This window comes from Trachinotus anak, unplaced genomic scaffold, assembly GCF_046630095.1.
Source record: "Trachinotus anak isolate AG129_WGS33_773 ecotype Australia unplaced genomic scaffold, CSIRO_AGI_Tana_v1 ptg000003l, whole genome shotgun sequence".
NCBI classification, from domain to species: domain Eukaryota; kingdom Metazoa; phylum Chordata; class Actinopteri; order Carangiformes; family Carangidae; genus Trachinotus; species Trachinotus anak.
In genome coordinates this window covers 12,748,299-12,774,638 of record NW_027273854.1, presented here as the reverse complement: position 1 = coordinate 12,774,638, position 26,340 = coordinate 12,748,299, and the positions used below count along the sequence as shown (strand labels likewise).

The window sequence follows — 26,340 nt, the reverse complement described above, 5'->3', positions numbered from 1 at the left end:
TTTTGCTTTATTTTGAGTAAAAACAGATAAAAAGCAATAATACAAACAAAAAAACAGTTTATTTTAAAATTACTTACAATAATCTTTAACGAGTCTAAATTTTTCTTATAAACATATAACTAAAAAGTTACAGCTGTAACTATGTTGGCACTGTAAAATGAGTTGGAAGGAAGGTCATATCAGTCCCAGTGACACACAATGAAATAGACAATACACACAGACCAATTACATAACACAACACAAGCAACAGCAGCAACTTTAAAAAATTAAACAAGGCCAGGCAGCCCTAGTTGAACGGTGTCAGGGATAGAAACTAGGGGCTTTGACTCATCATCACTTCCTGTCATATTGATGACATGCAATATTATAAATCTATCTTGAGGTGGAATTTTCCTTTAAAAGTAAGACACGTGTCATGATTTTCATCATGTTTTAACAGACAGATTGACATAATCTGAAATGATTACATTTGTTTGAGGATGCCCATACACTAATTCCCTAAACTGGCAGTGTCATACTTAATCTGATTATATCAAAATCATTCTGTCTGTTAGCATTGCCTGTTAATTTGGTGATACCAAGCTCATTTTATCTATTGCCATTGTAATGTAAAAGCATGAATATGCATGAAGGACAGTTTAATACAGTAATTTCTTCTGACGGTACACTAATGCCTGTCAGTGGCAGTGCTGAGAAATGATACTGATGAGATGTGTTTAAACAGCCATCCCACCCTCAGCACACACCACCCTCAAGACTATCTCTAATAATGAATATTTCATCCCAACAGATAAAACAAACATTCAGCCCCAATTCAGACATGAAGCAGTCAACATTTTCTAAAAAATAAGCTCAAGGAGACAGCACGCTATGGGCCCATGCAAACTTTTAAGACCTCTTGGCACATGCACATACACGTACCCGTAAATAACACACGCCCTTGTATCGGCTGCCCTGAGCCACCCTCGCACTGAAACCACTTGTTTACTCAGTGATCCCATGTTGGCTTCCAGACCACAGTGACCTGGGAGCAGGGTAACTTTCTGTGGCCTTGCCTGCCTCGTAACCACTGTCCCTGGCTGAGGATCAAGGCTGTCTGGGTTTGCTTAAAACACAACCAGTGAGAAACAAGGACCCAAACAATGTAGGAGGGAGAGAGTGAAACAGGCAGGGACACAAGATGCCATTGACAGCACAAATCACATACAAAATACCAACATTTGTAACTGCAGTCCTGTCTTAAAGCTCCCAAGAGGTGCCCACTCTATTATTTCTAACGAATAATAGAGAACACTAATGTTATTTATTGGTGCACTATAGTAAAATATCCCAAGAGGTAATGTGTTTTATTGTTTTTCATCCTATTGTCTTCCATTGGTTTTCTTTTTATGAAGTATGAGGTAGAAGTAGTGATTCAGGTGTTCAGTGCAAAACTGATTAGGTGTGGGATGATAAATATTGTGAGCAAAAGCAGAGTCAGCAGAGCACATATATTGTATGAGTTAGCATAAGGTTTTGTTTATGTTTCTTGAGAGGAAGGTGGAAGATCGATGGACTGATGGTGCAAGGGGAACTGCAGAGCCAGTCCTGATATGCAACCACAAATACCTATTGACAATTGCCCGAGGTGACCCAAAGGTCACCAGGAAATATATCGATTCCACTCAAACTCAAGTCTAATTGGCTGGAATTGGGAAACCTGGAGGATGCATGGAGAAAGATTGCGTGGGATAGCTGTGAAATGGAGACACAAGGAGGAATTACTTACGCATCAGACTGCAAGGGGCGGACTTTCATAAACCACACAGGTAAATCCTGTGGACCAGTCATAGATGTGTTAGGAAACAATTCAAACAATTCATCAGGTGAGAATTTACACAGACACTGAAAAAGTCTCAAATATATTGCACCATTATCACTTTAAACAACTTTCAGGACACTGTGCTGTAAACAGGTTTCACACCTGACACACTGCAGCCTCATCATCAGGGATAGGCCTCACCTCAGCCATCAATAGGCAATTATTCTAATGCAATTAAACATGACTCTTCCTCTCCTCTTACAATCAATACCGATCATTTCCTCTAATCACAGGAAACGTGTCATCAAGGTTCAGCGGGGGTGTGACTCCTATAATTAAGCCTCAACACTCCTCATCGTGCTTATGAAAACCACCGAGCAAACAGGCCTCTCGCCTCCACTCTTTAACCTCATCCTTCCTTGGCAGCATCCGGTACTGTCTAATTATGGGCTTCCAGGATGAAAAGTCATGGCCAAACACAATATATCCCACAAGCAGGAGCGCCACCATCACATGTATGCACGCACACACACACACACACACAATGGCACTGTAATGAAAGGAGAAATGTCAGCCTGTTGTTTCACTGGACAAGCTAAGCTTTGTGTACGTGTGTTTTCTTATATTTGTGTGTCTGCCATGTCTTTTTATGTCTGAATGTTTGGACACATGGCCAACGCCCTGTGAGCGAGTGGGAGCAGAGCAGTAACAGGATGTGGCCCACGAGCGACGCAGCAGTAGGACTAGAGCCATGCCAGACTCTTGTGTAACAAGCAGCCTGTTAAATCAGCCAGAGCCAAGAGGAGGAAGTGAAGGCCAGAGGTTGCCCTATTGCAGACATATCCTGCATGTACAATTAAATCAGTGGAGTAGATTGCCACATCATCTTACTAACTGTCTCCTAACTGTTCTGATGACCCACAACATGTCATTCTAACCTGGCACTGTGGGTAAAACGATCTTTACTTATCCCAACAAGGGGCAGGACATAGAGTGCAAATGAACTTTAACAAGACCAGGTCAGACCCCACTACATGGCTGGACCACATGTGGTCAATGTGCAAAAAACTGTTGTGGAACAGCTGTAAACAGTTGACATCATCGCATGGCATTTGCATTCTGCCTAGTGTCAGCCGGTTTCAGCCCTTTATCTGTTTGCTTCTCTCCTACTCTCTATGCTCACATATACAGTATTTTCATCCTGTTGTTCTCATTTATATGTTTTTCTGTTTCTGTCATCAAACATTGGAACAAGTTTGAAATAGTGACTGAAACATGGTCCCTTAAGACTACATGTTAAAAGGCAATCACTTCTGAGCCGCTTCCAAGCTGCTGCTCAGCACTGCCAAAATCCTGATTTTATTAACTACAACATCATCTGACAAAATCACCAATCATATAAATTAAAGACAAAGACTGCTGTGATTTCAGCTTAATTGACTCTCTTCTATGGAAAGTTGCTAAGGTTTCTACAAAAAGTCACGAACAGCTAAAGCTTTAAAGGAAATAGCTTTAAACTAACTGTTTTTTTCATGGTCCCCAGAGGATGACTCCTGGTGTTTTTGGTGCCTCGCAAGACCTAGGACTATCAGCCCAAAGTTTCCACTTGTACACAATAAATTTTAAAAGCCAGAACATCATGAAAATTTGATCTCCATGATTGACAGACTGAAAGTAAACTATAAAATAAGTTGACAAATTGACATATTTTCTGATCAGATGTGACTAGTGCCGGAACTACATGACTTTTCTTTGCTTTTACAATTCACTTTTGAAAAATAAATCAATTTTATATTTTGACAGTGTTATGGTTAAAGTTTGGTCAGGTTTAAGCACAAAAACTGCTCGGTTAATATTAGAGAAAAATTAAGGTTTTGGTCAGAGCAGGTAAGGGGACCTTCATCATCATGGTTACATTAAGGTTAGAGGACAATCGTGGTCATGGTTAAAAGAAACTGACACTGACTGTTGGTTGGAAACAAAACAGTGGTCTCCTGTGTAAAAGTCCAACGTTTGGTTGGCCATCCTATCCACTCCAACCATGTGGGACACTTGCTTCTCTTGGAAGGACAATTTTGGACTTCCTGTATAGGTTAAGGAGACGTCAGTAAAATATACAAAGCACTACAGTATTTTAGCTCCTGTGCCTTAAATGTATACTGCTACCTTATATATATATGACCTCATTGACCTGTGATTAAACCATGGGAACAGTCTCTGGAACTGCTCCGGTCCATTAATTACCTATATCCCACATGTACATTGATTTGGCATTGATTTGCTTATTTGCCATTGGGAGCAATTCATCATTTTCCTCTATGTACTGGATTTTGTTTCCACGGCATCCAAAACTAAGGCAGGAATACTGTGACTCTAAGACTTTTGTATATGGCCAGCTAAAGGCAATATCCAAAACATGCATTATTGGAAGTGACACCTCGCGAACAATATCATCATTATTCACTCATGCGCATTACTTTTGTTTGGTTGAGCAGTGATCCAGCTTCAGCTCTGCTGGAGGAGATACAGCCCATGATCTCCCTCTAAGGCATCACATTCTGACATCCAAAGAGCTAATATGACAGCATATTACCACTGCAACCAATAACCTTGCTGAAAAATAAGATTCTGTTCCGCTACAGTGAGTAGTCACAGGCCTGTCCGCTCCAACTGTTAGGTTATTGTTGTCATACCTTTGGACAAGGTGTTAATTTAACCTTCCAAGCCACTGAATGTGATCTTCAGCAGTTGTTATTTTCATGTTAACAATATGCATTGTGAGTGAGGAGCTGGAGGTGCAACAATAATAAATCTCTTTCTCCAATGTTCTGAAGTGCAAAGTCATTAAAATAGGTTCCTGTGATAAGCATCTTGACCACTAAGTTAAATGGAAATTGAAAATATACTCTTTTCACCTCGTGTTCATTTGCATGCGGCTTAATTTTGCCAGCCAGTTGTCTGTTCTGGCTGGACCCAACACTTTGTTGTATAAGACCACAACCACACAAACATGTATGCACACACATACACACTCATACTAAGACGTGTAAATCTGAGGAACCAGAGGCCTATGATAGAGTGGATTATCTGTCCTTCCCACCACATTGAAGAACAAACACTGCACTTTTGAACCAATTAGCAGACATGTCGCCCACTCTGTCATTAGTCTGCTCTTCTTCCAGGTGTGTCAGCATCTGATGTCGATAGAGGAAAGATGATGCTTTTGTTCACAATTACTCAGTTATTAGGCCCAACAGTGAGAGTTCAAGATGTTCAATCAAGACAGCCCACCATCAACAGATGGTTTGAAACAGTTATTGATGAAGTCCATGGGAGGTGCATTAAATGTTTGTTTCTAACAATCAGTATAGTGCCAGTCAGCAAACAGTGTAAACACAGTTATTGTGCAGTTGCTCTTACACTTTTTCTCTTTGGTTAATATCTAATCCACAACAGCAACAAATATTCAACAGCTTTAAGTCCTGCAGACAACTTTATATCGTCAGGGTGGTGGTCGAGTGGATAGCAGGAGTACAAAGTACACTGGACATTGGAGTTGTGGTTCACAATCATACTAACCAAGTGTTGTCAGTGCCTAAACAGAACCATAAACTGTTTAAAAATACTGTAGTTGCTACCAGCAGATACTGATGAAATACATTGGCAGTGAACATTTTGCCTGATACACATTGACAGGATTCCCACATTACGTTAGTATGAAATGTAATGTGTTTCCATCAAAACGTATTTGTTACTTCAAATCAATTGTATATAAAAAATAATTTCAAAAAGACGGGGGTGAGTTGCTACATTTATCTTGGTGTTTTAGGTGGCCAAGACATTAGCAAGAGAAGCTGTCTTGTTACTAAAAGGTGCTTCACATGCAATAGCCAATGTGTTTGTCATCAGCTGTGTAGCTTGGTCAGCTGTCCTTAAAAGAGAGTGGCTCAGTGAAGAAAACTCCTTCAGGCATTTTGAAAGCATCAGCCTAAATCACAGACGGAGGCTGCAGCAGAGAAGAGAGTCTATCCCTTAGATTCACGTATTGCTTATGTGCGCGGTGCTTCTCCCATCACAGAATGTGTTGAATCAAGAGCAGAATTAAAAACTCTCCCAGTAAGTAGGAACTCTATAGTGAAGTGTTGACAGCAGATGTGTTGGCTTTGTTGTACTTTTGATATCTTTTGCTCTTAAGCGATCTCTCGGCAGGATTAGTAAACATGAGTGCACTCCGTGCTGCTCACTTATGTCAAGTTATATCACTTCTCCACCGCCATTTGTCCGACCAACAGGGGACTGGAGCATATTCCATCATGTCCTGGGTGCGGACAGGGTAACACAGTGTCACCAGTCTATCACGTTGGTAAACACTCAGACATTAACACTCACATTTACACCTACAGAAATCTTCAATTCACCTGCGTTGCAATTCTTCATAAAAGTCACACAAACCCAGAGAAAACCAAACAAACTCCAGGAAGAGAATTAGGATCGTCATGTCATGTATGTCTTTGCATCTGAAATGACACATTTGTTTTCATCATCCATCATCCTGGAAAATGAGCTTATTTGATCTTGATAGTCCCCTCAGAGTAAAGTGAAAAAGACAGACATCCATCATCTGGCCATTGATAGCAGTATATGAAGTGGGACCTTGGGTGACAACAAGATTTCAACTACTTTGTCAGTGGATGATGGACCACCCGAGCACTCTGATGATAGATAGGCCAGTAGCCGCCGTTAACATTGTCATGTCTCTTTCAGAAAAAGTCCTTTCATACGCACAGACACACACACACACAGACACACACACACATTTGATCACACAAAGCTCATACAACCATCCTTTCCAAGGTCACACCCTACTATCCCCTAATTTAAAATCCCAGAGCTCAGTTTTACTCTTTGAGTCTTTGAGATAAAGAGATCAACACAGCGGGACCACTGTACCACTGTGCATGACGCCAGTAGGCTCATTATTCTAATTCTGTGTCATGCTGTGATTGGCGGAGGGTCCAAATGAAAGACTAATACAGTCCATGCGCCACAGCGATGCTCTATATTGAAATTCACATTACACATTAACAAGCATATAGCCTATAACATTAATGTGTTCAGCACATTCCATTTGACACTACTGAGCAGTAAATGAAACTGAAAGCATACCATAATGTTAAATGTAAAGTTACAGATTTAAATCACTACACACATACACAGTCTACAACAATAATATCAAACAATAAAATAAGTCATTTTAAAGAAAAAAAGAAAAAGAAAGTGGGAGAAATTGGCTCTGATTAAAACTGGGTCTGAGCAAAAGCAAATTTCACTGAGTTAGTGGATGGAATCATTTGGGCTTAAAGCACAGACACCTATAGTCGATGATGGATCCTTTTCACACAATGTCCCTCTCATGTCCCCAGAGAAGTCCATTTTCAGCTTGTTCTCAAGTCAAGTGAATAAATGTGTCATTACTCACCACTCTCCCTCACACGCGTTCTTTCTCCTTCTCTGTCACTAGTTCAGACTCACACAGCCACACCCTCCTTTCTTTCGACATGCTGACATTGCCCAATGACAAGCCATTTGTCAAAACACCATTTTTATTGCTATTATGCAGTCACATTATTCTCCAATTATAACTTCTATACATGTGACATTTGCACAGCCATTTACTCCTCAGCTTGAAGTTAGCTGCTAACAAATCATCAGGCTCATAAAACTGCCTAACAGAGCTTGATGTGACTGAGCGTATGGCCTTTTATGGAACACAGTGATAAAAACAGACATAGATATATATATATATATATATCCCCCCAGAGAGATACATGTATTGTGGATGTATTGTGAATGTTTGATTAATTGGATTAACCTGGTACTTAAAGTTACCAGTCTACGTTGTTGTTAAAGTTGAATCTTGCAGTTTGACATGAGTGAGGTCTGAAAGCTCAAGTTTAGATTTGCTGGATTGGAAGTCTGCTTCCAACCTGAGGAATAGAGGGGCCCTCAGGTCAAAAATTCAGGCACACAGACACAAAAATATTCCTCGGTGGATGCCAATGGGACAAACCCGGCCAAAATCCTGTGTATGTGCTGACTTATTTATCCTTAGTTTTACCTCATCTGCGTCTCTCTCTCCTCCCTTCCCATCTTATTTTAAACACAAGGTGAATCATTCTCTAATACCCAAGACTAATCAAAATGGTATAAGACCAGGTTCAGCTATGAAATGGAAAGTGATTTGGGTCCCTGCGTAGCTGAACTGCTCCATCATTCGTCACCGTTCCCTCCTTGGGTCAAAGGTTACCCAACTCTTGCAAAAAAGTTTGACGCAGAAAAAATTTCACCGGGAACAATTCCCTGATACCAAGATATATGGTCTTAACCTTAACCTTAAAGCACTATGCCATTATCATTTATTGAAGTTGAGATTTAAAAATAGCCATGAAACAGGTCATATTAAAAACTAAAACAATTTGTTGCTCATTTATATTAATTATGTCATACTTTCTAAAGTCTTTTTATATCAGTGTAGTCACTGCAAATATTATAACAAAAGGTCTGAATGTACATAAGTGGATTATTGCTGTGATGAAGGTGTATTCTTCACCTTTTCAACATCATTTACCTGTGAAGACGGCTATCACAATGGCCTACTACGTGTGTATGTTGTTCTTGAACAGTTTTCTACATTATTAACATGGTATTGTAATTATTTTCCATGGTTGGAAAAACATTATAAAGTAGATACTAAAACATTAAAGTGTGTTTATTCTTTTGCAGCAGTTTGTGACTTGCTAGTGTGTTAGATCATTGTCAAAGCTACTTGCGCAAATTGTTGCTCCGTTAGTGGTCAAACACTGAATTTAACACCAGCAGTTCACTTATCATCAATGAAATTTAATGGGGACCAATACAGAATAGCCATGCTGTAAAAAGACCACCCTGGTATTTTCATTTCTCTTCTGGTGTTTTATAAAATGTCACAATGGTTGAAGCTGATTCTTGAGCACTTTTGCCTAACATTTCTCAGCTATAATGAGCTAATGTCACTGAAAATGATACGAATATGACTCCTTGGCATGAAACCAAAGCGAAGAAGACGCGTCATGTTTGTTGTTTCTTCAGGTCCCTTGGACAAATTGGATGAATATTACTTTTTTTGTTAAATCTTGACATTGTACTTCCACATTAATTTGGATGAAAACGGCATCCAAGCTGAATCTCTCAATTTCACTTTCCACAAGTGCTCTAATTGCTTTATTACAGAGAGCATAAATCATATAATTTCTTCATAATGAACAAATTTAGGTGCTGTTTTTTCCTCTTGTTTGACAGTTATTGTTTGCAAAAACAGGTAAAACAAAACCTTTTTGCAGTAAATGTATTGTTAGCTCAGTGGGAAAAACCTGAGGTTTTGAGAACAGACACATGCAGCTTCTTCTAGCAAACAATTACAAATAATCCCTGAACAGCTGATGTACAGTAGATTAGGTCTGTGCTCACTGGCAATGTAAACTGATGCTGTGTGCCAAAAGCTGTAGCATGCTCACAGGCTCAGACTGCTCCAACAATAACGTGTACAAAAATTTCTCATGCGCAGTAATCTTTTATTTTTACTCTTTGAACTGAAGCAAATGATATAATTCATAGAATACCTTTTTTAGTATCAGTAGATTCGAACATGTCTGCGCGTGCCAATTTGTTTTGTTTGGAGCGCAAGATGAAGTGGGACAGCAGGCTCGCCTTTGGGAGAACAATTTGTTTGCTTGTTAGCGTTAAGATCCTGTTTAATTTAGATGCACAAATCTGGCAGTGGCTTGAACTCCAACTCAGGGCCTCTGGGAGGAAGGGCAGAAGCCAAGTGAAGCTCTTCCAATCCAGCCCGCTTGGTGAGCCTTGTGTATCACACACACCAAAGGAATGTGTGTCATTTGTTCATTTTATTACTTTGTGTAGTTCCAGTGATCTGAAAACATGCCTTCCTTCCTGTCTGCTTTGTGACAAAGAGACTTTCTGAGTGTTTTTGTGTATTTTTGTCTGGCAGTCAGAAGGCCTGCAATCAGCAGCTTAAATGAAGACTGTGGCACTTAACATGTGATTCATTTAATCCTGTGAAGTCCCAAAGAAATCTAGTCCAGCTCCACTCTAAGTGCCGACTGCAGTAATTGCTGCGAGTGTTTTGTCCCCCTGCAGTTTAAATGAAAGGTGTGTTGCACTTTATCAGCAAATAGAAGAAATAGCCTGTAAGACGGCAGGTAGGTGTGTTTTGACTGCAAAACGCCCATAGAAGAGGATTAATGTTTGTGGACGATAAATAACCTGATTTGAAACCATTTGATCAAGCTTTGAAAACTGTAAATGAATAAAATAAAGTTTAAGAGGACAGCACTTGAACTTGGCAATACTTTAAAAGTTAAAGACACACACACACACTCTCCTTCAGTATGATGAGTAGGCGTATATCTGGTCAGCACCACATTATAGGTCAGATGCAAAAAGTACTGAACTGATTTGCACCAAACTTGGTGGAGGGATGGAGCATGGGCCAGGGAAGAACCCATTAGCTTTTGGGGCAGATGTGGATCATTTACTAAGAATTTCTATTTTTTTCTCTGAAGGCTGATGTATGCCGTTTGACACTGGCCTTGGTGGAGGTATGTGCTCTCTGAGTTCCCCTCTAGTTAAATGTATTTAAATATATTTTAAAACATGTTATTCATATTAACACTGAATCAAATGACTCTGTTTGTGAATTTCTCTTTAGCATCAAATCCACGTCCAACTTTGCCGCTCTATGCTGCTTTTAGTTGATTATTCCGGTTTTCTTGGGTCCATATAGATTGTATATGTTTTATACTTACAATGCTCATGGCTCACCAAATAAAATGGTCGACTGCCACTCCCTGCAATCAAGCACGAACAGGCCAACTGCACGGTCGGCTGGTATAGTAAGTCAACCATCTACTTGTCAGAAATACAATACAGCAAAAAGGCACATTATGTCAAAAAGCACAAAGGTGCAGGTGCATTTATCACTCTATATGCAATAAATGTTCAGTTCACATTGTGATTAGATTGATAAATGCACTTGTACTTTTGCACAGTCTGACATAATGTGCCTTTGTGGTATTGGATATTACAACCGGGTGCTGACTGGCAACTGACATTAACCATTGCGTATTTCAATGCAATTTTTTTTCTGTCATTATAATATTTGTGTTTAAGTTGTTTTCTATGCGTACAAATTGTGTCACAGTTGTTTATATGTATTTGCATTGGTAAACTCGTTTAACTGAAATTGCCCCTTCAGGGATTAATAAAGTATTTTGAATTTAATGGTTGAATGTTGGACTTAAATTCAGGTTGGCATAAACACAACCGTAAACTGAGTCTCAGCTTTGTAGTGTGTTTATTGGCTTATCTATTCATCTATTTCTTTCATTATGGTTGTGTTGGTTTAAAGAGGCATACAGTTGGTGCTGAAACAATTAGTGATTTATCTATAAGTCAGTCCACAAATTAATCAACAGCATTTTTTTTTTAGATTCACATCATTGCTAAAGCCATTTATTAATCTAAATATTTGCTGATATGATGACTTGCTGTTTTTCAGTTTTACACTTGAATACATTTGAGTTTTGGATCGTTTCTAAGACAAAATAAGGATGTCTGATTATAACGTATTGGGCTCTATAATCATGAAGCATTTGTTCCACAATTTTCAGAGCTTTTAAAATTTTCTAAATAATTTAGTCAAAACACATCTCCTGTGCCCTGTATGACAGAAGCTCCCAGACTCACAGATGGAAGAAAACCTTTGTTCCAGTAAAACAGTTCAGTTTCTGTCTATACTGGAGACGACAGAGTACAGTACAGCCATCTGTAATTCTGTAAACCTCTCATGCACATAACAGTGAATTGCAGTGATTCCTCATTTTTGCTGGTGACCCCTGGGCTCATCCTCAGGGCCCCCAGAGCCCACTTTGCGAACCAGTGGTTCAGTGGGCACTTTGAAGAATAGCGTATAGGTAGGCCATGCATACACACAGATCATATAACCTATTGTACCTGCAGAATAGCGTTTCAGGTTGTGCCAACGCCCCCTGGCTGCGTTCAGGAGAGTTGCAGCCTCAAAGGGTTTCAGTCCACAGCTTTTCCTCCCCGAAGCTCGCCTTTCATGTCACTAGTGCGACTTGTATGTGCGGACGCAGCCAATCTCTTCCTCATGACGCCACCGAGGCTGGGCTCCGAGGGCTCCGATCATAATATTTAACACACCCACCCTGGATGAACACTTGGAAGGAAGACAAGGCGGTGTTAAGAGGACAAATGACAAACAGGACCCCTGCACCTGCACCTGCCAGCCGGTCCCTTCGACTTCACCGAGGCTCGCAGACAGCAGCAGCTCTTGTCAAGAAGCGGGACAGCATCCAAGCATCTTTGCCACGGATCACCTGTTATTTTGGTGGATTTTTTTTTTTTTCTTTTTTCTTTTTTTTTTTTTTTTTTTGGTTATAAATTCATCCTTATTAGGCTGTGTTTTTATGGACTAAATCAGTCTCTCGTTCTACTTTTTCTCCCGAAAGACAGTTAAGACACATTTGACATCTCACTCCTTGCTGGCAGCAACACAAGGAAGCAGGTTTTGGGAAGAATATCGGGGCTTTTAACAGGACCCCCCCCCCTCCTTCCCTCCCGTTACCTCTTCTTTAACGATTTACCTAGCGCTTCGTCCTCCTGATACTAAATTCAACAACGCAATGTATGAAGATCACTTTTTGAGCCGCTGCCAGTGAAGTGTCCAGCGCCCACGATGTGTCGGTCCGTCCACCTGCCTGGGAAGAACTGGGACCATTGTAAAAAATAAAGACTGGGCGCATCATGGAGTTGTTAACATAGGCTGAAACGCATTATGTTTGCAATGATCACAGTCAATCCTCAAACCAACATCGCTGCTTTGTCATCAAATAACACTGTTACTGGACATCAGTGTCGGTGCCGGAAGGTGCGCTGCGCTTAAAGCTTACTCAGTGTAAAGAAATCATGATAAAGATGATACTGTTTCGTAAATTCAGAGTGTTGATACTCATGGTGTTTTTGGTAGCGTGCACCATGCACATCATGATAGACTTGTTACCGAAACTGGAGAAGCGGGCGGCGGGAGCGGACAGCGGGGACGGCGGCTGTCAGTGCGCTCATCACCCGGGCGGGGAGTCGCAGGGCTGGGGGAAGCAGCGCGCCAGGTCGGCGGCTGAAGCGGGCTGGCCTAACAAGCACACGCTGAGAATCCTGCAGGATTTCAGCAACGAGCCGAGCTCCAACCTCACGTCCCATTCCCTGGAAAAGATCACGGCAGCCGGGGACAGAGCGGACGGCTTCAGGCGGATGAGAGCGTCGGTGGGGAAGGCGGAGGACCACAAGCCGCTCATCGGGGACGCGAGTGGGGGTCGGACCGTCCCTGCCCAGGGTGTCTCCCGACTGTCTGCCCTGTTTGACCATCCCTTATACAAGGTTGACCTTCCCCCCCTCACGGACGATGACACTTTGTTTAACGTCAACACTGACATCAGGTTTTACCCAAGAGCAGCAGGGAACCAAGGATGGTAAGATGATGGGAATCTGTTAAACTTAAAGGGTTACAAGTGGGACAGTGAACAGTCAGACAGCTTTCAGCATGTGTGATAGGTGATGAAAAAGCTGAAGGGATGCCAGTAAGTACAGTGCTTCCATCAGCTTTTGTGTTTCTTAAGGTTTTAATGCTGTTTGAAACAAGTTCATGCTGCTTCATATTCAAACAGGCCCACAAACATCAATCTATCTATCTATCTATCTATCTATCTATCTATCTATCTATCTATTTAAATGTCATCAACCAGCAGACGGGTCCTTCCATCCCTCCTGTCAGTTTCTGTCTCTTCTCTGCCTCTAGTATAATGTCCACTCATCCATCTGCTCCATCCGCCCATCTCTATTATCTCTATTGTCATGCCATTTTATCCATTTGAGCACGCAACTCACGAGTTACCGTCCTGCTGGATTATTTGATGTACTTGGATTATCTGTGATCATTGTGGCTGCATTTTAACCATATATTCATAATAATAATAAGTGCGTGTTATTAAGATGGAGTGTTCTGTGCCAGCCCCTTCAGCATCATTTGGTCTGATACAGTTAGCCTATATTAAGAGACTCTAACAAATACTGTAACCATCTATTACGTACACTAAAAATAATCTTAATCTCTGCTTGCACCACAACTTCTCATTCTCTCCTTCTCCTCTCCTCTTTTCTCCTCTCCTCTCCTCATTTTCAGGCACAATGAGCAGGGGAACGAAGAGGAGGAGGAGTTCTCACCAACAGGAGAGGTGACAGCAGAATCATACCCTAACTGGTTACGTTTCCACATCGGGATCAACCGCTTTGAGCTGTATGCTAGACACAGTCCCGTGCTGGACGCCCTACTGAAGGACCTGGTCACACAGAGAATCACTAGTGTGGGTGAGTCAGTCAGAGAGAGCTATGTCACTAAGGTGTGTGTGTGTGTGTGTGTGCACAGGTTAGAGTGATGACATTTTCTGTTCTTTTCACATTTATTCACATCATTGACTCGATAACTTCAATAAATGAATTTCATTAATACAGTATGTGGGTCAGTCTAATGTTTCAGTTCCCCATGATATAAATGCAACTAAAATTCTGCATGGTAAATACAATAGAGAGTATTTACACTTGTGGTATTAAAAAACTCAAACCGGTGAAACCTGAGTGTGAGATCTGAGTGTACCATGAATCACAACATGTGTGTGAGGCCACAGTCACTTCTTCTTATGTGTGTGAGTTTATGAAATCAGTGCTCAGCTGTCTGTGTAGAAGTTGTGATTTCATTCAATAACATGCAAGTGTTTAAATCCCCTAAGAAAAAATAAATAAAAAAAACTTCACACATCTACTAAACATTTTCACATAAACCCAATGGCAAATTAAAGGGAAAGAACATTTGAGAAGAATATGCTTCTACCAAGTCTGAATGTCTAAACATTGCTTTCATTCCTAAACAGCCGTTGCTTTCTGTCATTTGCAGATGCTTTGATTTTAAAGTAGCCATGAAATCAGCGCAAATTCTTTGCAGAAGTGAGTGAGCTTGAGCATCAAGACATCAGTCTGCGGCTGCAGAAAGTAAAAATATATGACGGGGGGCAGAAGTAGCATTAAAGACAAGTCTTCTCTGCAAGCTATTTGACTACTGTCAGCACTTTGTAAGAGAAAGCTTAAATGTAATCTGATCTGTATCATTCTCCATTTTTTTCCTGTAAATGATGAACTGTAAATGCACTTTATTTTGGAGATACATGGCTGTGACTAATCACAATACTAACTTAAATAGTTAGTTGCTATAGTGTTCCTCTCTGCTGGTGTGTGTTGGTTATCCGTATCGGCTGTCGCATTGTTATTAGTCCCTCCATCTCTCACAGGCAGCTAACCATCATTCACACTACTCATCTCAGCCCTCCTAGCTCCTCAGTAGTTTGTGTGTGTTTTTTTGTCCCGTATATAAACCATCAATCTGTGCCCAGACACACCTATAAAAACACTGTCTGAGAAAACCCAGTGCAGTGGCTGTGTGTTTGTGTGTGTGCCTGGAAGCATGCATTACAGCTTTTGTGCCCCATAATTGGTGCACACACTTACCACTTATCTGTCTCACTAAAATTACCAAACAGAGACAGCATTAGAAAGTTTCCCTGTTCAGCATTTTCTCTGCAATAGTGCTCCCCCCTCATTCTCTCCCTCCCTCCCTCTGTGTGTGTCTCTCTGTTGGAGCAGGCTGTGGCCTTTTGTTCAGTCTTCAGCTGGACTCATAAATCATACGCACAGTACCGTGAGGCGGCTCAGGTGAGAGCAGGATGGATTTATCATCACAGCATGGGAGGGGGGGGGGGGTCTGATGGTGGTGGGTGGATGAGGCTCAGAGCTTTGTGAAAGACCAGAGAACGTGAAGGTGTAGAGACGAAGACAGACAGGGACATTGATTCATTTGTGGACGCTTGAAGAAACAGGGCCAGAGATAGATGGTTAAAGGAACAGACACACATTCATTCACTCACAGATACTGAGACAGATGGCTTTTAGGAGAATCAGAATGTCTTGTTGAATATCACTGTTGTTCATGTTTGGTTGCATGTCAACGCGGATACAATCCACAGAAACAATCAACTGAGCTTTGGCCCGGTTTTCCACAGGGGGATTACCTTTTGTAGTTTTCGATTAGAAACAAAATTTTATAAACAGCCAGCACTGAGCAGTGAATTGAGGTCAGCTCCTCAAGGATTGTGGCTTATGGGTTCAAGGTCACAGCATTAAAATACAGTTCAGTCTTTTGCAATCTCTCAAAGGTTTTATGCTTGAAGTATAGCTATTGCAAGTTTAAAGATTACTCCGGGTGACCATCCACTTGACCTGGCTTCAGCAAATCTGGCACATGTGTAGGCCTAATACTCTCAGTGTACTCTCTGGCTTTGATTTCACACAGCATTCATCCTCTGTCGTAAAGGAAAGACATTGACCTTAGGTTATGTAGGTTGTACTTTGTGCAACAGTGTATGTAAAATTCAAAAGCTTTTGCAAATGAGTCACAGTAAATGGGGAGGCTTGCCAGCGGTGAGTAAGATTAAGTGAGACAGACAGAGCATAACAGAGAGAATACGAGTAAAAGGATGACATATACAAACAAAAAAAGAGGAGGAAAAACAGAGGAACAAACTGAGAGAGCTCTTAGAGAAACAGCAAGAAAGTCAATAAACACGAAAGACAGCTCTGTGCAGGGGGTAGAGTGCAGCCAGCTACTCAGCCAGCAAGCCAGTCAGTAAGTGGGTCCACTACAGGGGGCTTATGTTGATATTGGGGTTAGGCAGAAGCACCGTGTTGTGTAATGTGCTCAAGTTAATGCGCTGTAATAAATGGCCAAATCCCCCCAAAATCCTGTCCATTATGACAGAAACACAAGGCATTTAGATAGGCCTTACCGGCCCTTTGTTTGAGCCGGACGAAGGCAGGAAGCTCGCAGTAAGTCTCCCTCAGCCTCTTGGAGACATGAGTGATGGTCGGAGACATGTGCCCTGGCTCCTCTCTGTCCCAGGGTTGGCTGCATGAGGGCAGTTTGTGGGAGCAAGAGGGGAAGTGGTCACATAGTGTGTATCATCGCTGACCATGTGTTACAATCCAGAATCAGGTATGTTGTGGTGCATGTGCATAAAAACACACATGAATAGGAATATTTATTTTTTGATTTTCGGTGAAATGCAGAGTATTAAGTCATAGGATAAATGCACTCTAATAGTGCACTGCTTAACTGAAGTTTCAGTGGACTTTCACTCATTCACTTATTTTTTCTCTGTCCTCGAAGCCACAGCCACTCTGTTACGCTCTGAAAAATTGTTCACTTCCATGTTCATCCCTCCGTCAAACCCAGAACCAGTTGTATATTAGTTTTCAGCAGATGCTTTTCACAGTCACATCCAGCTTCTAACTGCCACAGTAGCACTTTGATTGTACAGTGCCTGGAAAATTGGTCAGCAGATGTGATAGCTCTATTATGCATTCATGCAAATTTGCTTTCTCCAAATTGGCAAATAAGGGAACAGCTGTGCATATCTGCGAGTGCATTTGTGTATATTTATGTTTTTGTGTGTGTGTGTGTGTGTGTGTTTATGCTTTAAACGGTTTAGACAGTGATCTGACAACTCCATTGTTTTCTTCCCAGCCATGAAATCAGGAGGCACCCAGCTGAAGCTGATCATGACTTTCCAGAACTATGGACAAGCGCTATTCAAGCCCATGAAGTAAGTAGCACAGCAACTGACTGCATGACAGCACAGTTAAAGCCAGTTAAACTACACACTAACATACTAAGACTACGCCACATCTTGTGGGTATTGCAGATATTATTATCATTGTCGGAGTACCCACAGTACTTTCTTGGCTTTAAACACATTTCTCAGATTTCAGCAACCCCCCCCCCCCCCCCCTAAAAATAACTAACATCAAAAATGTGTTCGATACATCTGTTTGATGCGCCCACTTGTAATGCATATGTTTCAAGAGGGCTACACAAAATCTCATCTGAGTAAGTGCCAAGTGCTGCCGCTGCATCTTTCAGTGTGTTTAGATACACAGCTCTCCCCTCTGTGTGATCTTTTTCTGATGGGGAATCGTCTGTCTGCTTTTTAATTAACATCAACTGGCTTATGTGTTAATTAAAATGAGCACTGAGCCATCGTGAAGGCGTCTTTGGGGAGGCATATACACTGCCAAAGACGCATTGCACATGAAAAAGAAATACCCTCCCTCTCAGCTGTCAGTGAGTTTTGCCCGATTGTTCCCCCATGCCAACAGGGATAAACAATGTCCAGGTCAACTGGGCTGCAGTCAGAAGTAATTGCTCAGGAACCTGGTTTGATTGCCATGAAATGCAGAAGGGCTTTCTATATGGGAACCTCAGTGGAGAATATTTGATTCTGGGAGAAGGCTATGGAGACAGAGGGAAAAAGGTAGAGACAGATAGAGAGAGTGTCTCTGTGAGTGATGCTTGTGAAAACTCAAAGTGTTGCATCATGATGATCTGCACAGGTATAGATTGTGATTTTTCTTTATTTCAAGTGAACCAAGCCCATTACCATACCAGCCAAAGTCACATTAGTGGGAGGATAAGGAGTTCAGGCCTGTGAGTTCAACATCAACTTGAAAATGAATGATGAAATGTTGCTGCTGCATATCTTTTCACTGTCAGGGTTTGATTTATGAAGAGGCTGCAGTTTATTCAAGTTTTATTCAAGTTTATTCACCCAGTGTTTGGTGTTCAAATGCTTTATTCAGCTCCTCTTTTACCGGAATGCAGTGCAACTTTATCCCTTCATATATATCAGCAGCAGAGGCACTTAAAGATTTCAGCATGTTTAAATGAGTCATTTTTCTGTTTCCTAACTTGACATTTCATTTCAAGGTCAATCAGTGGCTGAGTTCTGCAGCCTGTTGGGATGTGAGGCGCTGTTTAATAAATTGGCCTCAGAGAATATGGTCCAAACAATGTCAATCTGAGCATCTTTTAAAGCCCTCATACATACAACCCTTTCAAGTCAACAGCAGCACCCAGCTGGCATCATTAGGCGTAATCATATCTAACAAGAACTGAGATTACCCCATGTTTGTGTATGTGTGTCTGTGTGGGTACTTTTTGAGTAGCTATTGGACTGGACTAGAGATTCAGGGGCTGCTTCCAGGCAACATGGACAATTGGACAATATGTGCGCATGCATGAGTAGTATGCAGAAGTGTCGTGTTGAGGCGCGTTCAGGTCCTGGGCCGGTCCTCAGGGCAGCCTGTGGTATTAACAGCACAAGGAGAAAGTTGTGCATCATAAGCTTAAATCCAGTGTCTTGTTAAAGACATGTAGATCACAGGCAGTTTTTACATGCAGAACATACACAATGAGTCCCTTGGGAGTAGAGGTTGTGTTAATGTGTGACATCACTACTCATTAAAGCTGCTGAACATTCAGTGTCAAAACTTTATTTATTATTTAAATTTTACTGTCACAGTAATGCACGGTTTCAGTGAATTTTCAGAGTTGTGCATCTGCTGCTACAATTTTCCATTTTCCTTCAGATGATTGAAAGTTTGAAGTCTAAGGGTTGGAGTTATAAGAATCTACAGGATAGATGAGCAGATATGATTAAATCATACGTGCTCTAAATTTCATTTTAAAGCTTAAATAATGGTGTAAACTTAGAATTTTGACACTCTGTCCCGGGAACTTGAAAATGTAAAAGTGCTGATTTCTTCCAGTCCATCGAAGTAAAACAGTCTTTCCCAGCTGCTGTCACAAACCGTTTTGACAGTAATTATATGACAGTTCCTGAATTACATGCTACAGATTGCTGCAGCTCTTTATTTAGCCTGTCATATTTTATTCAAACTCCTTGCTTTGACTGTCACTATCATTTGTCTCCAGTGTTTACATTATCATACAAAAGTCCTCAGAGCGGAAATACAAAAATACCTGAGAGAAATAACGCAGGAAAATAATCTTTGTTCTACTTTTGTTAAAGTACCTTGTGAAGTTCTGTTGTTCCTGTTACGGCATTGATGTGTCCCACTTTTATTTTAGGAGCGGTAGTGCATTCTGGGTACAGTAGTTCAGAGCGTTGCTGTGTTGCATTGTTTTTTTTTCACCTGTCCCATTGTGCAGCATCAAGTGGTGCTTCAAAAGAGGCTTTGATGTTTTAGGCCTCCTTTGAGTCAAATGCAAATCTCTACACTGGCATGGGCCAGGAGACTAAACAGGCTGACAGCTTGCCAGACACCTCCACGCGACGTTTTCTCTGCACTGCTCTGGGAGAAAAGTTTGGAGCTTCGTTTTATCCGTCTGACTAACTCTATAATTGTGTTTGGTGATTTAAAGATGTGGTGGAAGGTGCTCTTTTAGTCTTTTAGGTTACAGCGGCTTGTTTTCTCCCACAAAAAACGAATCTCTTCTGATTTTTCTTCTATCCAAGGATTTATTATAGTATTTATTATCCTTTTCAACTGATAATCAAACATGTATCCTCTGAATATAGTTCCTCATTTGTGGATATTGTAAATCATTTCCAGGTCCATCTGTGCAAAACTGCAGGCACTAATCAAAATGCCCTGACTACTAAAAAGTCAAAACTGGATGAAGCTTAATGGTGTCGCCGTGGGAAAATCTTTCCTTTAGCCAACAAAAATTCACAAAAATAGATTAAATTTGACCTACAGATGGGAATAAAGGACGGCTGTGAGATAAAACTGTCAAAGGCTATAGAGGAAGGAGGGAAATGAAGTGGCAAGTGAAAAGAGAGAGGGCTGGTATTGGAAGACAGATGTGAAGCAGTGACCAGAGGGTAGGGGAACAGATAGCACTGCCAACCTGTCAAGGAACTGGGTCTCCACGCTTGAGCCAGGTTACAGGCCGAATGGAGACCCTCCATGCCAGGCCTCGGTGTCTGTCTGGCTCATGTCTCCGGTGACGATCCTACCCATCCCCTGCCAAGATGCTGGTTGTAGTGTGTATACAGAACCATAATGTTCGTGTCATGCTAATTGGATTTGTCAGATGGAGGGTTGAGGGACTGAGGGAGGGAGTAAGCCTCAGATATGCAAAGAAAGAATTAATTTCTCCATCACGCACTGTTTGACAAGCCTGTTTCCAGCCCCCTCACTTTGATTTGGTTGATAGTCTCTCAGTTCAAAATGCTTTATGCGTTGCAAAAATAGCGGAAATGACTTTGATCGTCCATGTTTGTTGTCTTCATGCTCCAGTCCTGCCGAGAGCTGTTATATCAACACACGGGGTTTATTACATGTAAACACGAGTGCTGGAACATATATATAGGGCACACATGCCCATCCGTTAGCACCGTGGGGAATCAGAATGCGTCCTCATCTGCATGAACCCGATCAGTTTTGACAAGGTTGGGCTCTTAGTGCTAGTAAAGTCAGTGGGATTGGCTGTGGAGCCTCTTAGCTGCAACACCCAAGAGGCTGCTTCATTTTTATCATCCACAGGCTGTTTCATAACCACAAGTCCATTGGAGTCCTCATCATGTCTGCTGTGCCCTAGTTGGGTTATGACTGACATTCCTCCATGGATCTGCTCTGACAGTGGGGAATTCAATGAAGACTGAAAGCATCTAATGGCCTCTAGAGATGGCCTGTCCCTGCTATGGTTATTCATCTGACCACGTTGATTATTTTATTATTGATTTACATGCATCTGGTAAAATGCAGGAGGAAACAGAAGTGTTCAAGTGTCGTTGATGGCGTGTGGTTTTTATGGTGAGTTTTATGGTGAATTCACCTACTGCCTACAAATATTTCCTCTATACAAGAACTTCCATTTAATCTTTAATCTCAACCACAGAGATTTCAGATGTAAAAGCCTGGATCACAATCCTGTAAACTTGTGACTTGTGATAACAGGCATCTGTGGACCAAATGGCAAGAGAATCTGGTCCACAGATTGAGTTGTCCCTGTTCACAGAAGCAATGACAATCATGGATAAAGACCTGATGAATCGCAAAGAGCAGAGAAGGATAATGGCCTCACATTATGTAGAAAAGCCAAATCTCATCAAGCTTCAATAGATCCGCCACAATCCTAACAAGTCCCATTGTTAAAAACCTGCGAGTCTCATTTCATGGATAAATGCAGCATGATTACATACACATGCATGCATAAGCACACAAACATATGCATGTAAATATATGCATGCGAGGCGTGCACTGGACAAACACACACAAAATCCCCTCCTGAATTCATCATCACAGCTTCACTAACATCTTTCTCACTATTTTAGGCGTGGAAGGGGGGAAATAGTGTTGAGATTGTAGCATTCTTTTGGTGTTTCTTCTTCTTTGTCAATTGTCTAACAGTCTTTCAGTAAAGAGCTCCCACGAAGGAAATAAGAATGCCGATGGTTCTCATAAGTTGACTGCACTTTTGAAAAGCCGTGAGCTCATTTTTGGGTGTGTGTAAGCAAGTTACTATAGACAGCTGTTCGCACAGCTGCAGCACTCTCTCTCTCTCACACACACACACACACACACACACACACACACATACGTGCACATACAAGCTGCAAAGAGAGGGACGCTGTGGGGGTTACGGAGTTCATGCACCCTCCATCACCCAGAGCTGGTACTGGAAAATCCACAAGCAGCGAGCCAAGCCGCAGCTGTAGCCGCTCACTCAGAGCTGTGGGTATATTACACAGAAGGTGATGATTGCGAGTCCGCACTCTGCCTGCACACACAAAAGAAAACAAGCTCATTCACTCCAGGCCACTCACCATTTAACACTTCCCTGATGATTTTCACCATGACAAGGCAAAAAGCCTTGAAGCACATGAAGAGACTGTAAGTGTGATGAAATGTCAAAGCTTTTCACATTAACATCCTCGTCCTACTGTCCAAGATGAAGTTTTCCCCCTGACCTCAATCTTGCATATTATAAAAAGCTTCAGCTGAGTTGCCACATTTATCTTCTCACTTGCTGATAGGTTATGTAAACTTTGGCTGCACGACTCTCTAGCTTCATCAGCCGCTTCTGGTTGAACGGTGCTTTGGCAGGGAGAGACTCCTCAGGTTTTCAGCCCCCCCCCCCCGCACTGTGCTGTCCTGGCATCAGAGAGCAGCCTCACAGTCGTCCCATTGAGCCCTCTCATGACACACAGGCGCACTGGACCAATCAACAGACAGGAAACAGAGCAGCAGCTCAGGATGCCAAGTAATTTGTCTGACCTGGCTTTTGAAATCAATGACAGTCTGTGGGCCGCAGGTGTGGTCAGAGATGGAGGAGGCTATAAATTTAAGGTGAATTGTGTGTGTATGTTCTTTCAAATTTCTATTTGTCAGGCAAGTGGTTTTTGATCCGTGTTGTCACTTCAGAGAACGTATGTCGGTGCTTTTGTTTGTGTATCCATACTGCACTATTGTTTGGACCCTTTTCTGTATTTGCAGATTTGTGTGTGTAGAGAGAAAGAGAAGGAAGAATAAAATATATACCTAAAGCGGCATAAAGTCAGATGTATGAGGTAGTTAGAGAGAAAATGTGTCTACACTGTAACTGATAGATGTAGACAGAGAAACACTTAAATGTTACTTAACAGTCTTGTACAACATTTCCCAGCGGTTTCAGTGTGTTGACATATTGTTGAGTAAAGTCATTACTTTTTCCCTGTAATGTTGTGAAACTAATTATTTATCTCAAAAGTTTGCACCAATATGCAATTGGTGCATAGTTTTTTCACTTTAAAAGAGGAACAAAGTAAAAGTATTGAATCTCATTATTTTTGATTTACAGTGTAGGCTAGGGCTAGCGTTTTTTTTTTTTGGTTTTTTTTTTAACTTTAGAATTTCTTGTACTTAATGAAGCAAGGGGTGAGAACCACGGCTAAGTTTAAGTTCTTCATCTGGGAATCTAAAGAGTTCAGTGTCAATACAGGAAGCATTTTGTTTTTTATGATAGTGAGGCAAAAATTAATGAAGTGGATACTGACCTGTAATTATGATTTGCCTTTATATTAACCATAATTACCATAACCACAACCTTCCCCAAGTCTTAACTATAGCCTACCATAGTTACCATACACAGATACTGTAGAAAGTGAGAAGTTTAAAAACGTTGGCAAAAAAAACATTGAATCATTGAACTAAATTTGGGGTTTTACACAGTCTTCCAATACCAACATTCTTCTGGCAATATGTTTGGGTATATCAAATAATTTACTTTAAATCTATCGTACTTTTAGAAGACTGAGATTTTCTTGAACTAACATTAAGTTGTGGCAGAAATAGTAGCTGCAATTCATTCTTTTCTGATTCATTTACATTTCTTGTTCAGCGTTTTAGAAAGCTCCGAAAATCAGACACGGAGAAACATACGGGGCAAAGAAAACATCTGCTGTCAAACATTATCTGCTGTGTTTTTCCCCATCTCTCTTCCGCATTTTATTGTCTCTATCTCTCTCTCCCTCTCTCTCTCTCACACACACACACACACACACAGAGTGAGAGTGTTCCGGTGTCAGGCATTTGCAACATCTGTTTCTCATGCAGCTTTGTACTTGCAGCCAGGCAGCCGCTGAGGGCCAGACCCAGCGGCTCTTCTCTGGGCCCTGGGCACTACTGACTCCCTCTGCAGGTCTTTAAGATTAATTTGGTTTTTAAGCAGCTCTAATGTGGCTGAGGACTGCTCATCTTACACAGCCCCCCACCCCCCATCCCACCCCCAAGCTCCTTTGTTGTCCTTTCCTGAACTCTCTCCTCCTTCTCCGGTATTCAGCCTATTAAAGATTTTTGTGTCATCCAACTTGAGGCTGATAATGTCAACAGGCTCAGCATGGCTTTCTACCATGTATGTAAATTCTGTAGGTTTTTTTTTGTTTTTTTTTTTTTTGCCCTCTTTTTTCTTTTATTTATACCAGGGATCCATTTAAACAAACCCACTTCATGAAATCCTTGGTCTCACAGCTTCACACTTCACAAACTGTGATGTTGCTTAGCAAATAATTTTGGGTTGTTTGCATGTGTTGGAACTTTAAGTGTGTATAGCTGGGCAACCATGAATGTTTGCGTGTGTGTTTGTTGGTCTGTGTCCAGTGCAGTCAGTGTGTGGGCGCTGTGATGCCTTGACCTCTTGTAGACTGTGAAATGAACCAGTCAATTAGCGCACTGCTGTGCTGCTTTAACAGTCATGTAACCAGCTGCAGTCAGTGGTTTGTCACATCTGCCTAGCCATCAGAGCACGCACACACACACACACACACACTCTTTGAGTTGAGTATAAGACTTATCTTGGTGAAGTCTTAATGGAGTCAGAATTTAGGTCTGGAATATTTTTAATTGAAGTGTCAATCATTGATGTGTGTTCTGCCTATTATCTAATCATGTCTCATCATTACAGTGTGTGTTTGGGTGCCACCACACATCTGGGTGTTCTGCAATCAGTCATATTTACAACAGACTCCTTCCTTTTCCGCTTGTTGGATGTGCTGAAAAAGAAGTTACATCTTTTCATGTCTCACTCATGTCTGATTTGTCTGTGTCTCAGTTTGGTGTCTATTCTCATTTCAGGAGGTCAGCAGTGGAACATCTGGCACTGAGCATGCCTGTATGTTATCTCAAATCTGAAATAACTTTCTTTTTTTTTTTGGACAGGTACACTCACACAGACTTCCAACATAGACACAGAGGACTGTCTTTTTTTAGACTCCTGAGCATTAAACTCCCCATACACCCTCCCTGCTCTTTTCTCATAAATGTTTTACTAGGTCAGTTCTTGAGGAAGTGGTGTTTTTTTCGTCACCATCCGTCCCTTCCTCCCTCTCTCTGTCCATCCCTCTCTCTGTCTCCACCGCCTGTCTGTGCTCCTTTATGGACTTGTTTGTTTGACTCAATGAGGCAGTACTAATCCTCAGCTAGTCCCTCGCCTCTGTTCAGAGCGTCTCTGATCTGTATTTTTAGATTCTCTCTGATTTCTCTCTCCCTCTGTTTGACAATGTACTCACAGTGTATAATGTGGCAAAGCTGTGAGTACCCTAATCGTAATGTGATTACAGGCCAACCAAGTTGCTGGAGATAATGCTTTGAGTGATTTGCATGTGTGTGCGTGTGTGTAGTTTCTGATTATGGGAAATGACTGTAGAGTCCCTGGCAGCTGGATTCATACCTCAACAGGATCTTGACTCCACACAGTTTATACAAAAAAAATAAAGGAATTCTCTTCAGTAGCTTGAATAGTTTGCACAGTAACTTTCTGGAGTCTTTATATCACCTTGAGGTTGTCAGGCAACCTGCGATGACTTACTGTTGTAGGCCAAGAAATAGTCTGACACTGTTTTTTGTAAAACACATTTTTTTTGTTTGGATTAAACAAAAAAAAAAAATACTAGTAGCCTTTTAAAGTGCTGATAGATTTTGACAGATTTTGTTACCTGTGGACAGAGCCAGGCTAGCTG

At 41.4% G+C, this 26,340-nt stretch overlaps 2 protein-coding genes across 5 annotated transcripts in view; both read left to right on the top strand.

Annotated features, from left to right (window-relative positions):
• The window catches only part of rps2 (ribosomal protein S2), a 338,696-nt gene that overhangs the window by 153,196 nt on the left and 159,160 nt on the right, over nucleotides 1-26,340 (top strand). The gene's annotated exons all lie outside the window — the stretch shown is intronic.
• The window catches only part of LOC139618125 (extracellular serine/threonine protein kinase FAM20C-like), a 35,613-nt gene continuing 21,267 nt past the window's right edge, over nucleotides 11,995-26,340 (top strand). Inside the window, exons 1-3 of the mRNA XM_071473785.1 lie at nucleotides 11,995-13,407; nucleotides 14,118-14,302; nucleotides 17,565-17,643. Coding sequence (XP_071329886.1) covers nucleotides 12,848-13,407; nucleotides 14,118-14,302; nucleotides 17,565-17,643 — 824 coding nt within the window. The 5' untranslated portion in view covers nucleotides 11,995-12,847. The remainder of the gene's footprint in view (nucleotides 13,408-14,117; nucleotides 14,303-17,564; nucleotides 17,644-26,340) is intronic.